This window comes from Thermobia domestica, chromosome 14, assembly GCF_964235325.1.
Source record: "Thermobia domestica chromosome 14, izTheDome1.hap1.1, whole genome shotgun sequence".
NCBI classification, from domain to species: Eukaryota; Metazoa; Arthropoda; class Insecta; order Zygentoma; family Lepismatidae; genus Thermobia; species Thermobia domestica.
The window spans coordinates 58,412,051-58,428,854 of record NC_137467.1 but is presented as its reverse complement, the minus strand read 5'-3'; the positions used below and the strand labels follow the sequence as shown (position 1 = coordinate 58,428,854).

The 16,804-nt window shown below is 33.8% G+C and overlaps 1 protein-coding gene across 3 annotated transcripts in view; it reads right to left on the bottom strand.

Moving 5' to 3' along the window:
• The window catches only part of LOC145669684 (uncharacterized), an 824,581-nt gene that overhangs the window by 28,377 nt on the left and 779,400 nt on the right, over window positions 1-16,804 (bottom strand). For all 3 annotated transcript variants that reach the window (XM_081737956.1, XM_081737957.1, XM_081737958.1), the window contains 2 exons: window positions 2,176-2,248; window positions 1,313-1,431 (listed from right to left, as the gene is read on the bottom strand). In XM_081737956.1, the coding sequence (XP_081594082.1) occupies window positions 1,313-1,431; window positions 2,176-2,248 (192 nt within the window). The remainder of the gene's footprint in view (window positions 1-1,312; window positions 1,432-2,175; window positions 2,249-16,804) is intronic.

The window sequence follows — 16,804 nt, the reverse complement described above, 5'->3', positions numbered from 1 at the left end:
TTTGGATCATAAAAGATTTTAAATCTAAGCATTTCTTATTCATTCACAAAAGCTGTAATGTCGTACGAAAAACAGGGGCTTGGTAACCCTATATACACTTAAAAATATACTTAATTTTTACCATCTTCTTAAGAAAAAGATAGCGTACATGAGTCCGTGTTCTTACACATTAATAGGAAAATTCTGAGTTTGAATCCCGCAGAGGTCACCTTGATTAAGTTTTCCCCCAAAGCGTCTTCAGTTATAAAGGGTGTCCCATAAAAAATGCAACTTTTGCGGACATAATAACATACAAATTTATTGATAAAATTAAGTAATTTACATATTTTTGCAGTGTATGCTATCTATGATTAAATATGAAATATGGTATCACTCAAATGCCCTTTACGACTTTGCAGGCACACTCTCGTTCTTTCGATGAAATTTTCTCTAACTTTTCGACATTCTTGCAGCTCTAGTTATGAAATTACACGCTGAATCTTGGCCTTGAGCTCTGGAAGTGATCGTAGTTTGTTGGCGTACACACGAGATTTCAAATACCCCCCACAGAAAAAAAAAAAAAAATCACACGGTGTCAAGTTACAAGATTTGGGCCAATTCACGTCACTGTTGCGAGAAATTATCCGGCCAGGGAACCTCTCTCGTAACAAGTTCACTGTTGCAATAATGTGTGACAGGTTGTGCCATCTTGTTGAAACCATACTTCCTCAATATTCATACGATCCAGTTCAGACACACACACACACACACACACACACACACACACACACACACACAAAAAAAAAAAAAAACTCTTAACATATTGAGGTAGCGTTCGCTATTCACTGCAACACTATCATTCACGATGGCGATGTTTTCCGCAGACGAATCACATGAGGACGTCCCGAGGGTTTAATGTTCATAGCCAAAACGGTTTTCTCAAATTTAGCAATCTGTCTCATCAGTCAACTTATTTGGTGTGTTACGTTGACGAAACATTCTACAGAGTTTGCGAACAGTCTCTGCATATTCCCCCCCCCCCCATTCACTATGGCAACACGCTGTTCCGTCGTCATGCGCTATATGGCCCTCCACAATGACAACAGGTGAAAATCGTGTACCTTTAAGTGCTGCCAACTTACTAGAATAGAAAGACCGTGCATTTCAAAAGTTGCCTTCTTTACGGAACACCCTTAATTACACGTATGTCGATAAGATAACACATTTAATAAATAGCCCCTGACCGACTATCCTACTATTCCTTCCCATCTTCCAGCTATACCTGGAACGCTGCTAACAAATAAATTAATAAAATAAATAAACAGGACACTACCTGCTGAAGCCTACGATGCCTGGGAGCTCCATGAGTCCGTTTCGGTCGAACAGCCATTTTATGTCGAGCGGCACTGTGACTAAGGGGTGCCGAGTCTCCAACATCCAACTCCAAATCCACTGTTAAAATACAAGTATTGAATTAACAAAATAACAACAAAAATAGTTCTATTACAACAAGTTATTATTGTATTTTAGTTGCATTTATATCATTGAAAATAGGTATGAAATGTTTGGCTTATATCGTTATATTACACTACTTTTCATTTATATTCTATGCCTATATGAAAGGTAAACATAGGCAAATAACCATTTAAATACAATACACTTAAATTGATTTCTAATTGCAACTCTTTTAACTTTAGTTTTACATTAAACCAGCCTTCGGGTACCTGAGTACTTCGTCTCCAGAACTTAAAAATATGATTACTCTTCAATTATACCTGATGCAGAAAAATTAGAAACATACGAGTCACGTCCAAAAAATAAGTGTACTAGATTTTGTAAGTTTCAAAAAAAATATTTAAAACAAAATTTTTATATAATTACATCAGTACATATGTGAACTATTTTTCCATGTAGTCGCATATAAGATTTACTTATTTGGAACTTTTACACTTGCTTCATATAAAAAATATGCCATGACGCAAATTACGTGAAGAAATATGACATATAAGATTTACGTATTTGGAACTTTTACACTTGTTTCGTGTAAAAAATAAAATATTTCTTTCTTATTTATTTTCTGTTTATGAATTTACGACGAAATTTGAACATAGAAAATCATGAATGTATGTGATTAACTACAACAAATAAACATTTTCCCCTCCTCAACTATCGCTAGGAGTAAGAAAACATTCATACCACTGTCATGGTTCGTCCGCTTGTCATGTAAAGATACTTTGGAGGAATGTCCAGAATTGTGACCGAACGAATCCTGAAAGGAAAAAATATTTGTTAAAAGTAATAACGATACTAATACTTTTTGCAAGAGATATAACATACACTACAAGTGTAATTTACATACTTCTAAACAAAAGTTTGTTTTTTATGTTCTGAAAATGATCCACTTACAGTCGAAAGATTCATCTTTTTCTTTTAGTATATTCGCTACCAATGAAGTTACTATTTCAGCAACATAGGAAGTTTTCACATGCAATCTTTTAGTACAAAACCAGTTGAGAGTGCTCGAAGAGCATTGTCAGAACGAACTTAAAAAGAATTAATTTTTTTCGAAGGTTATATGAAATTGTATATTAAATTTATTGGTATTGGTATCGAATCAATATTGGTATTGATCAACACCAATATCATTTCTCTACGACTTATGGTTCCCGAGACATGGCTCCTTAACTCTCCCGAAATTTGAAACTTTTTGGGCCAATATCTTGGGAACGGTAAGAGTGACGCGAAAAATTCCGTCACTTCTTTGAGATAATTTTTGTTGCTCTATCGACTGGATGGCTCAAAATTGAAAAATTCGCAAATAACAGACATACACATAGACATAAAAATTCAGTAACAAATTTTAAGTTCGTTGAAAATATCGTATATTGTTCCCTTGTATATTATTACAACCACTGAATTAAACAATTCGGTAACGAACTTTAAGTTTGTTGAAAATATCATATGTTGTTCCCTTGTATTTTATTACAACTGAATTAAACATGTTTTAGCTGAGATCACAGCCATTTCGAGGCAATTTTAAAGCCAACTATATCATTAATGTTACTTAAGGAAGTGTGGAGTTCGGGGCAAAATGGCGTCGGGATAGGAAGAATTGTCTCAAATTCTAGTTTAATACAACGTTTTATTTGATACAAGTGTTGTTTTGTAGTTCTTTTATGTTTAATACAAATTTTAAAGAGTATGGACATCCCTGGCGTCACTATTTATAATATTCACGGTATTTTAGCTGTATAACAAACTGTTTAACACGGTGATTTCAGACTATATGCCTGCATCATTTTGGTTTCCAACTTCGGTTGTGACCAAAACAATTACAGTCTAAATCAATTTTGTTTAGGTATAATATAAGTTTTTACTTTTTAACAATTTATAGTGCAATAGTCGACATAGCTAATGGCTGCGGCATTAATATTATAAAACCACAACTGTGGTTATAAAACAAGAACAATAATACTTGAGGAGGTGCAAATGGAGGCGTGTGAATCGGAAGTGCATGTCGAATAGCTGATATTTTTGAAGTTTTACACCATTTTATAATTATTTTACTTTTTAGGCTATTACAATTGTTTACATAATTTACTAAAAAAGTAAGTTAACAACATAATATACATCTCATTTAAACATAAAGGACTAATTCAAGATTTAATAACAAACCAGGAACGTTTCATCATAAAGAATTCTGGATCATTCGATATTGATTTAATGAAAGACAATACGAATTTATTTGATTCATAACAATTTCTATTAATTTAACTGTCTGTTTGATTACAATCTTACTATATATAATTATTATAATGATATAATTGTTTGTAGGAAGAATTGAATTTTTCCTATTGATTTAAGTAAGTCTTCTCGGGTTATCATTCAGGTGAAGATATTGACATCCAACGTTTCGAATGCAGACATCGCATTCATCTTCAGGGATAGTAATGAAGATGCCAGAGACGAGAGCATGTATATATATAAAAAATTTTAGTGATTATTTAGGGGCAGAGCTATGAATGGGGCCTTGTGATTGGCTGAGGGATGCTGACTCCTGATTGGCTGTTGTTGTGGCTACGAGAAATGGCTTTGTTGAATGTCTGCTTTGTTCCTGAAAATGGCCGACCAAATAGGGCTGAGTTGATACCCATTGTCTCTATTAAGACTGTTCCTTTCCCGTGAGATAGCTATAGCTTCCTTTATTGTACCGTCCCAAAAATTGCTGCACTTGACTACTATGGTAGTACTATGGTCTGGATTCGAAACGTCGGATGTCAATATCTTCACCTGGCTGATAGCCCGAGAATATTTACAAAAATAATTGTTTCTATTAATACATAATTACCTACGATAGAATAATATGTTCAATTAGTACTAAACATGTGACAAAAAACAACTTAATAAAATAAAACGAAAGCAACAATTTTATTATTGTCGACAAAATATTTACTGTGAATTTCAAGAGCATCGTCATCATAGACAATTTATTGTAATAGTATGATATTAATGCATTAAATGATAATTAGTGATATAAGTGGCATTGATATGTTGTCCGCACTTATTATATACCTCGAAAGGGGTTGAAATAAATTATATTACTTTAAGCATTCAGTATAGTTTTTAGTTCATTTTTGTTTAAGAATTTACTTTCTGAAAGGGAAGTTGTTTATTGAACAAATAGCGAAGCTGAACAATAAAGTAGTCCATGATACGAAAACAGGATAAACAACTAAAATCGTTCATGGTAAGAAGGATAAAAATAAACTACCCGACTAAACTCGTCCATGGTACGAGACAAATAAACTATATGACGACTAAACTCATTCATGGTACGAAAGAGATAAATAAACTAGACGACTAAGTTTATTAATAGCAGTAAAAGAGAAAAAAACAAACTAAGCGATTAGTCATCCATGATACAAAGGACGACATTAAACGATTAAACTCGTCCATGGCACGAAAGACAAAATTAAACGACTAAAGGAATTCACGGTATGAAGCACAAAAGTAAACCAAATGACTAAAGCCATCCATAGTGGCGAGACGTAAGTGTTTCAAAGCAACTAAGAAACTTATTAGTATTTTTAAAACTGAAATTGCTTTTACTACCATCCTGTAACATCAGAGTATTATAAGTAGGAGTTTTGTGTGTACAGCAGCTTCATTTTTTTTAAGCAATTTTAAAAATTAAGTCTCAAATCTTTATTAACGTATGTTCCTTGCGTTATTTCGCAGCATCATAAGTACTTCATCCTTTATTTTATAATACCATTGCATATCAATTAAGTAGTTTTTCAACGTATCTATACAGTCTTCGCTTATCTTTTGAGAAACTGTGATACCGTCATCACGTAATATTTCACTAACTTACTAAAGCATCTCAAGAGATTGAAGATGACAGATATTAGATTCATTACCTCATGCTCTTATTAACAATTGGATTAATTGAGTTCTTTTCACGTGTAATCTCTCACTTGGTCATATTTTTAAATTGAAACAGAAATGAAAAATAAAATGAAGTTATTGACTAATGGTGTTCAGAAAGAAAAGGAAAAGTAGATCAGTAAATAACGTACAATGATGACATGAGAAGGAAAAATTCTCACACACATGCATGCAACACTGCAATGTTCAAGTGAACGTAAAGTTGCAAATGCATGCTTTTCCTAAACAAGCGTTGCCAACTGATGTACTAAAAGTATGTAGCGGCGGTTCTTAAGCTTCGTGATTTCGAATGTCCCTTTCCCTGACCCTTAACCGTTTCTTTTAACAGAGGGTAAGAAAATATTTTCATGTATACGTTCTACAGGATGTCCAATATACAATGCAACCCGGAATTTGGGATAGTGAACTTTTGAACCTGAAGTGATACACGAATAATGGTTATACCAAAAACGAAGCCTTGTTCATGCATATATTTTTAAACTAGGAATCAACGATTGAAGTACACTAGGAACCACACAGTGTTGCCAGATGTAACCGAAGGTGTAAATTTTTTTTTTTTTCAAAACATATAAATTGACTCATAACTCATACGTATGGATGTTCTGTCGTTAATTTTCAGTTTGTTTAGTTGGCGTGGCTTGGAAACTATGGAGCAGGAAAAAGAATTTTTCATTTCCACCGATAACTAATTGGATGAGGCCTCTGTAGGGGGGAACTAGGGAAATCGTAGTTTCCATAAATGAACACTGAATTGGCAACTTTGCTGATGTTTCGGTGCGTCAAAAGGTGTGTTAAGGATCTGTCTGCATTATGCAATTCTTGAAAACAATGAAAAACAAACTTTGAAATTATCTTGATAAAATGTTTACTTACATGCACCCGGCAACACTGCTACTATCAGAAATGAGTTACCAGCTCTACAGCGGATCCTGGGAGTGTCTCCTGTTTTGATTCAAACACTAGTTCACACGTTTCAATCAGGTTGGCAGCAACTTTACGAAGATTAGAAGTGTTAATGTTCTCAATGGCACTGCGAATATTCGTTTCCAGGTCTTGAATAGTTCGAGAATTGTTCTTGTATACCTCTTGCTTTAAATAGCCCCATAGAAATGAATAGCAGTGTTGTCGGGTCCATGTAAGTAAAAATTTTATCATGATAATTTCAAAGTTTGTTTTTCATTGTTTTCAGGAATTGCATAATGTAGACAGATCCTTAACACACCTTTTGATGCCTTTAGGCATCTGTGGTGTGTATGAGGAATATTACTTTGTTCAGTGAATCCTTTTCCTTCAACCTTCAGAAAATCGACTTAAACTATTGCTTTTGCAAAACTAAGCTTTCTTTTAAGTTTCAAACGGACACATGACAGCAGAAAGTTTCGGAGAATGTTTTTTTCACTGCTAGGTTCTCATTTTAGATAGTGTACTAGCTGAACCTGCGCTCTTTACACAGCACATCATTCGCATATGAGCATGAATCTCCTTGCCGTTCCTCACATCTGTACATGTCCCTTTACAGACAAAAGTTAAAGACGTCGTGATAACAATCGGCACAGAATACTATAAAAGGGAGATTTTTTCTCGATTATTTTTTCAGTACCTCGGACCGTTCGCAAGATTTGAGACTACTTCCGGTTGAAGTTTCTAATTTATGTATGAAAAGTGTATTCTTTCTTCTTGCATGCAGTATGTAATAAGTAAATACATTACATACACAATTAATTATAATGTCAGTTATACATGTTATTTATTGGGCAAAACACTCCAAAAATAAAGATTCATCTTAGACTGGAGAAATGGTTATCCTACCTTTTTCATTATTATTTGGTCATAAAACAAACGCCTGAGACATATACAACCCCAATATACAACTATGTGGTGTTGGAATGTATAATACGTAGAATATGATGCTTTAGTTTTTAATTTCAACACTTCCAATGTACCAGTAAAAATGTAATAAATAAATAATGGCCGTGTTTTTTGAATATTCAATTAGAACTGGAAGATCTACGCAAAATTTGTAATCGATCAGTGAAAACGTCATCTTTCTAGAGCCTATAGTTTCCGAGATCTCATTGTCGAAAGGATTGGCCACAAACATATAGTCTAACGTAACTCCAAAGATGGCAGCACAGTTCTTTGCACTGATTTTGGAGAAGGGTTATTGAAATACAAAGGCTTTGAACAATAATTTTAAAACATAAACTTTATTAAAAAGCTGTATTTAAGTAATTTATTTAAAGTACAAGCATTTAAAAATGTTTGTCTCTGTTAAACATGAAATCACATATAACCGTAAATGAAAGATTTGAATGCCAAAGTTATAGGTTGGAGCTGAGACGCTTTTATTGTAATTGTAGCATTTTAATAGATAGATATTTACAGTGAAAGGGCTGCATGTGCTCCGGTGCACTCCCTAAATCCGGCCATATATATATATAGTAATATATATATAGTAAATGGATAGATAGATATTTATATAATTCTCTTAGAAACAAATCATACAAGGTAGACAAAATAATTTTTTTACTGGATACCACAAGTAACAAATAGAGACCTACATAGCATCCTAATATAAGGTGATGTGACGAAATTAGGTAACACTACGAATATCTTAAAAACAAATTATCCAAGATAGATGGTTGTCAAAAAGTATTGGAAAAACCTTAATCCAGCAATGGATCAACAATTATTGATAATGGTAATGGTATGTATGCGTTTCAAATATAAATAATCCTCACCACTACACTCGTGTAATCTCAGTTCTCATTCTTGATATCTGAGCATTTGAAATTAAAAAATAAACCTTGTTTTGAGGAATCATATGTTTAAGCTTGTACCTGTAAGAATTTCTAAAAACAAAGATAGTTAAACTAAAATTTACTGTATAACTGGTTAAAATTTACTGTTATGTCTGGACATAATAAACGGTTCTGCGAACTGGAAATATTTTAAAACCGATTCTAGCGAACCGGCTGAATAGCACCACTGCTTATGTTACAAAGAGTGCCAAAACCTGCTTCATTAATAATAATAATAATAATAATAATAATAATAATAATAATAATAATAATAATAATAATAATAATAATAATAAAGCTATAACATAACAACATATTGCACAACATGATTATTATTTTTCATAATAAAGTTAACCAAATTTTAGTTTAGTCCGAGATTCTTAAGTCATACTTTTATGGAGTACACAGATAACAGTTCCAATGCCCTAGCGATACTGTTTCTTGCAAAATCAGCGACGTCAAGAAGCAATGTCGAGTCTGGGCAGCGTGAACCCAGTGTCTTAGAAGAAAGAATTAGCGAAGTCCAACACAGAAACTCAGTATTAACGGCGAAACAAGTCGAAATGCTGACTACACATTACCTCAAGCACTTAAATGCCACAAGCCGACTGATAGGCCCTGGTCTCTACGCGCTCTTGCGCCAGGAGTTTATTTATTTACTTATTTTAGCCTAATCAGCTGGATAGAATTTTATGAATGAGGTGTCAATTAATTTGTCAGAGTCTAAAAAGTGACATTGTATGGCTAATGTTAAACGCCATATTGAAGAAAACGTGAACTTTTACTTAGTTTCAAATTAGCTTATTAGAATTTCATGAATGAGATCTCAATAGATTCATCAAAGTCTAAAGAATAATATTGGTTATAGAACATCACATACAATTCATTGTGGCAGATGCTAACGCCACATTAAAAAGCACACAGAATTTTACTTAGAATCCAATTAGCGTATCATAATTTGATACATGAGATCTCAACAAATTCATCAGAGTCTGAAGAGAGTTACTGAGTATACATCAAGTAAAATTGAATATGATGGAGGCGAAATGCTATATTACCTCAGATGAATTTCCACTTAAAATCTAAACATCTTTCTAGAATTATGTGAATGAGGTGTTGATCGATTCGTCATAATGTTAGAAGTAACCGTGGGTATGTGGATACACTTATAACTCAGAATGGCAGCTGCTATTTTGAATATGTAAAATGACTAGTATTCGAAGATCATTTGTTACAAATTATTTAATAGGAAACAGTCTTTTATGTAATCTTGAAATGGCTGTATTTTGGTATTATATATTTAATGTATAAACCGATTGCAATAGAGGGTTAAGGACGGAGACAGGACCTGTTCTTAAGACACTGAATCCATATTCGAACACCACTTTTCGCTATCTATTTCCGTTTTCGCTTTATTGTGATCAGTATTATAACAAGAATTTGTATATTTCTACCACTTCCGGCTTGAATAGAAGGGTAGAGATGGAACAAAGAATCCATATCGCTATCTATTACCGTTTTTGTTCTATGGAAATCAATACTGAAACCACTAATGGTGGTGGATTTCTATCATATCTGATTGTAGTAATTGGATAAAGGTAGAAATGAAACCTATTTTTGGAACGCTGACTCAATTTAAAAAAAAAAAAAAAAAGAGTTCTTTTATCATTTTTTGCTCTGACTGTCAACTTATGCGAAATGCTGGGGGCAAGGGAGGATAATTCTCTCGCTAAATAGTTTTGGATGAAAATTTCCTCTTGGTAATAACTTACTGTGAGGTAAATAGATTGACACTATCGTCAGAAGATTGCAAATTAATTACAGTAATTCATATGTAATTAGCATGTAATTAAAGGGTGAAGTAGTGGTTACCGGTATACTTAATTTTACATAGTTTAATAATTAGATATGATCAAATATGCGAACTCTTTATGTTGAAAAATAATCCAGTGCAAAGGATTTTTTTTTTTTTTAGTTTGTCCCCCTCCTCCGGCTTCGACTGCTATAAACTCGTCCTTGTGAACACCCTTGTGAACGAACGAACATAGCAGTTCTGTAAGACTTCCAATACTTACGCATAGCATAGTTTGCAAGTCTTTTTTTTTTTAAGCGCTAACCCTTGGTGTAAAGGGTTCATAGTTCGATCCTCGACCATTTGGTAACTTAGTGTCTATGGATTTCTTTGGGGTTCTCCCATATATCCTCCGTCTGTTTTTCTTTTGATCGTCTTTCCATTACGTTTATAGTTCGTCTCCTTTCTCAAAGCGTTAAACTAAAAATTGTATTTTCATTTTGAACTATTTTATATACATTCTCGTATGTGTTGGCAACTTTGTCTCTATTATTCAGTACACCTACGCAACAAGATCTCTTAAAGCTCACGAAACCTATTGCAAGATACACTAATTAATAAATCTTTTAACTCTTTTTTTTTCCCTATGAAGCAACCTCTCAGTACCAAAAAAAAAAAAAAAAAAAGTTTCCACCACAGTTTGCTTCAAGTAGCATTACTTGTCGAACCACTTCGTGTTCAAGTGGATGAAAGGAGACAAAATAATGTGCGAATAAAACCCATGCTTGTTTAACTATGTGGGACAAATCGTCCACATACACATACATCTCACTACTGAACTTTTCTTGTTTCAAGACGGTGGGAGACGTTATCACATGGGCGACGCGAGAACAGGATAATAATGTGACGATTTCACTTGCTCATATGTATCTACAATCCAGGTTGGGAACTTTAGAAAAAAATTCATATAAAGGAAAAAACAACCTACTATACCGTATATACATACACAGCATTATTACATGATTTGCATTCAAATTCTGTTATTTTGGTTTACATACTTTTTCAGACAGAGGGGGAAAAACAAGTTAATATATTGTTATGTAAGAAAACGTTACAACATCAAATGCACAAAACAAAACATATATACCTTGCACTATCCTTTTAATAATTCTCAGGACCTTGAAATATGAAACAAACAGACTGCTAACCCTGCTCTGAATTACATATAAATTACAATTTCCGGTGCTTTTATCATTTCTAGAATTACAAGCATATTTTTTAATGGCCTAAATTGCATAAAGTCCCGATAATTCCTACTCCAATTCTTTACTGACATAATATCTTCAGTACTTTTTTTTAAAAATGTACTATATTATACGGAATATTGTACAGTACCACTATACAGGTACTGTAAACAATATCTTACAGTAAAAGTGCAGTGGTGAGACTCCGAAAATATTTGATGGATGCATTGATGCTACCCTGTTTTACGGAAAGCAGCATATATAGCTCTGAACCGTTTCGTTAATTTATTAACGCTCTGAACCGTTACCCGGGATATGGGGCCAAAGTAAATTGCGAGTGTTGGGAATTGGAACGGGCACAAAGTGCTACAGAATATTTGTAAACTCAAAGTGCCACAGGAAGTTGCACATACTCTATTCAGGATGTTTGGTCGTTGTGGATCCATGCAAACAAAGATATATGTCTGATATTATTTTCTGAACTCTCATGTATATTCACTTTGATGGGAGAAACTATATTCTAGGCAACGCGTATTCTTGTTTGTTTGGTATGATCACTTTTGGTAATTGAATCACTATCTCAGGGATATAGACTACCGATGTCATATAATTAAAAAAAAAATCACGCAATTATCAGTGTGTTTATGTTTGGCAGTTGTGAGATCGCTCTAAATTACATTTCTATATTTACGGATCGTAAATAATTTATTCTAAACTTTCTTATGTTTGATGTTTGTATCGATATTGGCTGTTTGTAGCTCCCTTTAAGAGTATCTAACAGCGAGCTCAATAATGTAGGTGAGAATTTTATATTCGGCATTATTTTCCGCCAACTTTGGCTTTTTTTCGTATCATTGATAGAGATATCATATTGTGAGTGCACTTCGCGGCGTCGATAATTTATAAGCGTAAGAATGGCTTACAAAATGATGGTTAATCTTTTTTTTTTTTTTTTTTTTTTTTTTTTTTTTTTTTTTTTTTAATGTTATGTTTTGTAAAGCGCCTAACTCTGGCGTGGGACCCCTTTGCCTCACCTTGAAATGGTTCTGAAAATATCGTTTCGAAGCGCGAGAAAGTAATTTACGAGTCTTCAGTATCGAAGCGACTTTAGGAAAATTGATTTTGCTTTACCATCTACTCCCTCTCCATATAAAACTCGATCTCCCAGATAGAAATAACTTACTGCGACAACTTAACTTAACAATATACAACACACAGTGGTGTACACAGAAATTTCTCAAGAGAAGGAGGGGGTGAGTTCAAGTTACTATGTTCATATACCGGTAATTCCAGGTGTTTGTACATATATCTTAAAAACGAAGTAAATATTTATTTTTGCATATAATCTTGCTCTATGGGAGATGCTTTAAAAGGACGAACACCTCCTTATGTCAGTGCTCGTAGGTTTCCTTAAGAAAATTTCCGTCGACTGACACAAAATTTTCCCTTTTCTTATCAAATTTCCCCTAGTTTGTTGAGTGTCCAATTCCTATGAGAGAAGTTATGTGATAAGACTAACGTAGTTATATTAAGGAAAGTGCCAACCACATTTGTTTTATTTAATTTCTATTCGCTTCTACTTTTTTTTTTTTTGCTTTTGCTTTCACTTTTTTAACAAAAAAAAAAAATGAACACAAATACACCCAGCCAGCAATGGGTGTAAGATATGCTACTTTGAACACACACACATATACCAATAAACTATTGCTATTATATTGGTTCCTTTCTTAAAAAAATAAATAAATAAATAAATAAACATTTATGTTTGTCAATCAGACAGTGAGAGAATTTCCCTGGATTTTCAGGTTTTATTGAAAATAACTCCGTTTCCCTGTTTGCTAAATTTTGTATGAAATTTTCCTAGATTAGGGGAAATTTCCCTCAAACTACGAACACTGTCTTGTATACGCTACTGAATAATACATATTGTTTACAAGTAGTATGTGTATCATTGTTAGAACTGTATGCGTCAAGTGTTGGAAACATGTGTTATGTTACCGTTTACAGAAGACAAACAACAATATATACACAATCTACTAATTAACGGTGTATTTTTCATACACATAGCACATAAATAAATAAATAATTTATTCAAACAGGAAAGTGTTAGTAATTAGGCTACTAGTTCTTTCCCAAGTCTTCGGCTTGCTTTACATCATAGCTTAAAATCGTGGTTAATTAAAAGTTCGGACCGTTTTCGTATAACTTTTTTTTTTTTTTAACCCACCAACTAACTTGGAGTTACACAAATAATAATGCTCAAATCTTAATATGATTACAGTCTGTTAATGGTAGTATGCTTCATATAGGTTGTAACACCTGTTCAATATTGAATTGCCCTAATCGTAAACCGTAAGAAGTATCTGTAGTTTTACATCCTGTGTTCATATATATTTTACCAAACCATATTGTGCTTGGCATGGAACATATACAGTACTTGTGGATCTTATACAGGGTCTTCCAAAAGTCCTGCAAAAAAGTAAAAAGCTGTAACTTTGTAGCCATTTATTGTATTTGTACAAAACTTTTAGTGGACTTGTAAGAAAGTCTGAAATTTTGTTTCCAAGCATTTTTCAACGCCAAACCTCCACCTGAGCACCATTTACGTCCAAACATTGCTGAAGTCTTTTCGAGAATCCAAGAATGGCATTTCACAAAACTCACTTCTTATGTCACAGTCTTCTTCCGTCAATTCCTGTACAAGTTTCAACTTGTAAGGCTTTGCCTTTATTTTCTTACGAACGATATTGTGTAGCGTTGTCATTGGAACTCGCAACTCCAAGGATCTGCGTTTCAACGATTTCTTTGGACTTCGCAACACGCTTTCCTGCACGGACTGAATCACATCAACACTGGTTGTTGGCCTTCCGCTACGAGGCAAGTCCAAGACACTTCCGGTAGCTAGGAACTTATCGTACCATCTCTTGATACTTGAACCTGCAGATGGTTGTTTCTAATATTTTTGTCGGAATTTTCTTCTCACCAAAACAGTAGATTTTAACTCACAAAACCACGCCACGCACTGCGCTTTCTCTTGAGTAGACGCCATCTTTGTCACGTGATTTGCGGTTATGACGTCAACGTTTACATCCGTTCATTGTTGCCAACAAAAATTTTAACATTTCCATTAAACATTACAAACAAAATACAAAATTGTAAGTAGTACTTTCAAAGTTGCAGCTTTTTACTTTTTTGCAGAACTTTTGTAAGACTCTGTATAAGTAATTATAATAGTATTTACTGTACATTTTATTCCAGTCCTTGTCTTAATAATAAACACCAAAGCATGTTAATGTTCCACATCATCATTATATTTTGAAATAAAGACAGGCAGGCAACAAACGTAGCGGAGCGGAATTGCTAAAGGTCCCAAAAGAGGTTATTTGTAATGAAAGTTTTATGATCCAAAGAGAATAACAATATTGAATATGTCCCCAATTATTACAATAGAACAAAAATTCTTTCGGCTCTGCCTCAAAGGTACATTGACAGTTAGGTACGTATTAACAGCTGGTTAATGTACTCCGCACACGTGAAGAACCCTTTCCTCTTGAACAACAGATCAGTGATACATATGCTAAATAGCAACTACGTGAATAGGTAACATTCAATTTATGTTCAGGGAGAAGTTATGCAATACCAAATTATGTGCATCCAAGAACAAAATCTGCAGTTTCTTTCTTCCTTTTTTAATAGAATTACAATGAACAGATGCAAAGACTAACCTTGTAAATGCAAATTGTATGGATTAAGAAACATGAAGACTTACTGTCTCACAATCGGTGTTCAAAACTTTTTTACAGGACAAATTTCTCACGAACAACAGAAACAATGTCCTTTCTCTAAGTTAAATTTTCCCTTATTTCTAAATAATGCTCTTTCTTCATTTGAGACAGTAATTTATGCGTGTTCGCAAAAGATGCATTTCGTTATACAGTAGGTGCTTTTTAATCCGTCATTCTATGTTACGGCATATTATAAAATTTGGCATTATACGTTTCGGCACATTCTATAATCCGGTATACCGGTACTATGTTTTGGCACAATCTATAAGCTGGCATTCTACTTTCCGGCAATTTTATAATCCGGCACCGATCAAGCCGGGTTTTATATATATACAAAAGTTACGACTCTGCAGAACTCAAACATTTGTGTACAATCCGGAACTTTCTGAATCACGGAAGCAGCGTGATGCGAGAGACTTTTATTTAAAAGAGTAACGCTCATGTTTTTTTTTTTCTTTCTTATCATAGAGCAGCTTACTATAACTAGTTTTAAAACATCATTGTACTGTATTTATTTCCCTTGTATTGTGTTGATTTTTATTCAATTAAATATTCAATGTTTTAATATAATCTTGTACTCTAGATAAGAAGAATATTTTAAACCGTGCAGTCGCTATACTCACGAAATACATTGTAGGATATTTATAGCATTTACAAAGGGAGATGTTTAGATGTGTATATCACTGCTAGTATCTTTGGCTGTTTTCTAATATCGTGTTTTAGGGAAGAGCTAAATTTATGTAATAGTTTATTTAGAAATGAAAGTTCTACTTAAATTCATAACATACAATACGGGGGAATATATGTCAGTAAATTGGTACAATATATGATAATAGTGACGGCTATTACAATAATATGTATTAGGGAACTGTAGTAAGGAGAGAGCGGAAGTGGATAATGGGCCCTTTTCGTCATAATGTACAGGACCATATTTAATATTCTACCTCTCCTCCCTCAGCACATTAATAAAGGCGCTGTCCCGACAATATCAAGAAATACTTGTGTAATACTTTGAGATAGTGAAATAAATAATCAACAGCTCCAACCAAATTTTGTAAAGCGTATCCGATGTAATGGAGTTTATAGCTGCACTAGTGCGTTCTTGAAGATCTGATAAGACATACACTACACCAAACCCTGAATGATTTTCAGGAATGCATCAGAGCAGTTAATAAACTCCATCAGATCGGTTACGCTTTACAAGATTTGGCTGAAACTGAATTATCAACTCGATGGTTCCCGCGTAACAGATGGCGCACACATCACGTGTTTGTAATCCAGTTGAGTTTAGTAACTACCGCGAAAATTTGAGGAGAATAGTACTTTTCGTATTAAACTTATACCGGTTTCAAATCAGGGACTTTTTGTGCTCTAATTCAGTTTTAGTAAATAAAATTATACTTGATTCAATTGCTTATATTTATGAGGTCCCTGCAGAAGTTTTCTTCGCGGCATCATTACATCATCACTGTGATATTTTTTTCAGAATATCTCTGAAAGTTTACTGCCCTGGGCCCGGGCTATGTGACCCATACGTAAATACGGACCTAATACTGTGTACAGTGCTATGTTTTTTTTTTTTTTTTTTAACGGAACAATAGATCAATGTAAACGACAGGTACGTACATGCAGTCAGTACCGTGCCGTGGAAAAGGAGAGGGACGAACGGGGCGACGGCCCAGGACGCCAAAGTAAGAGGGCGCCAAATTCGTGAAAAAGGTAAAATTACTTGGAATATATGTATAGGGTGCCGTC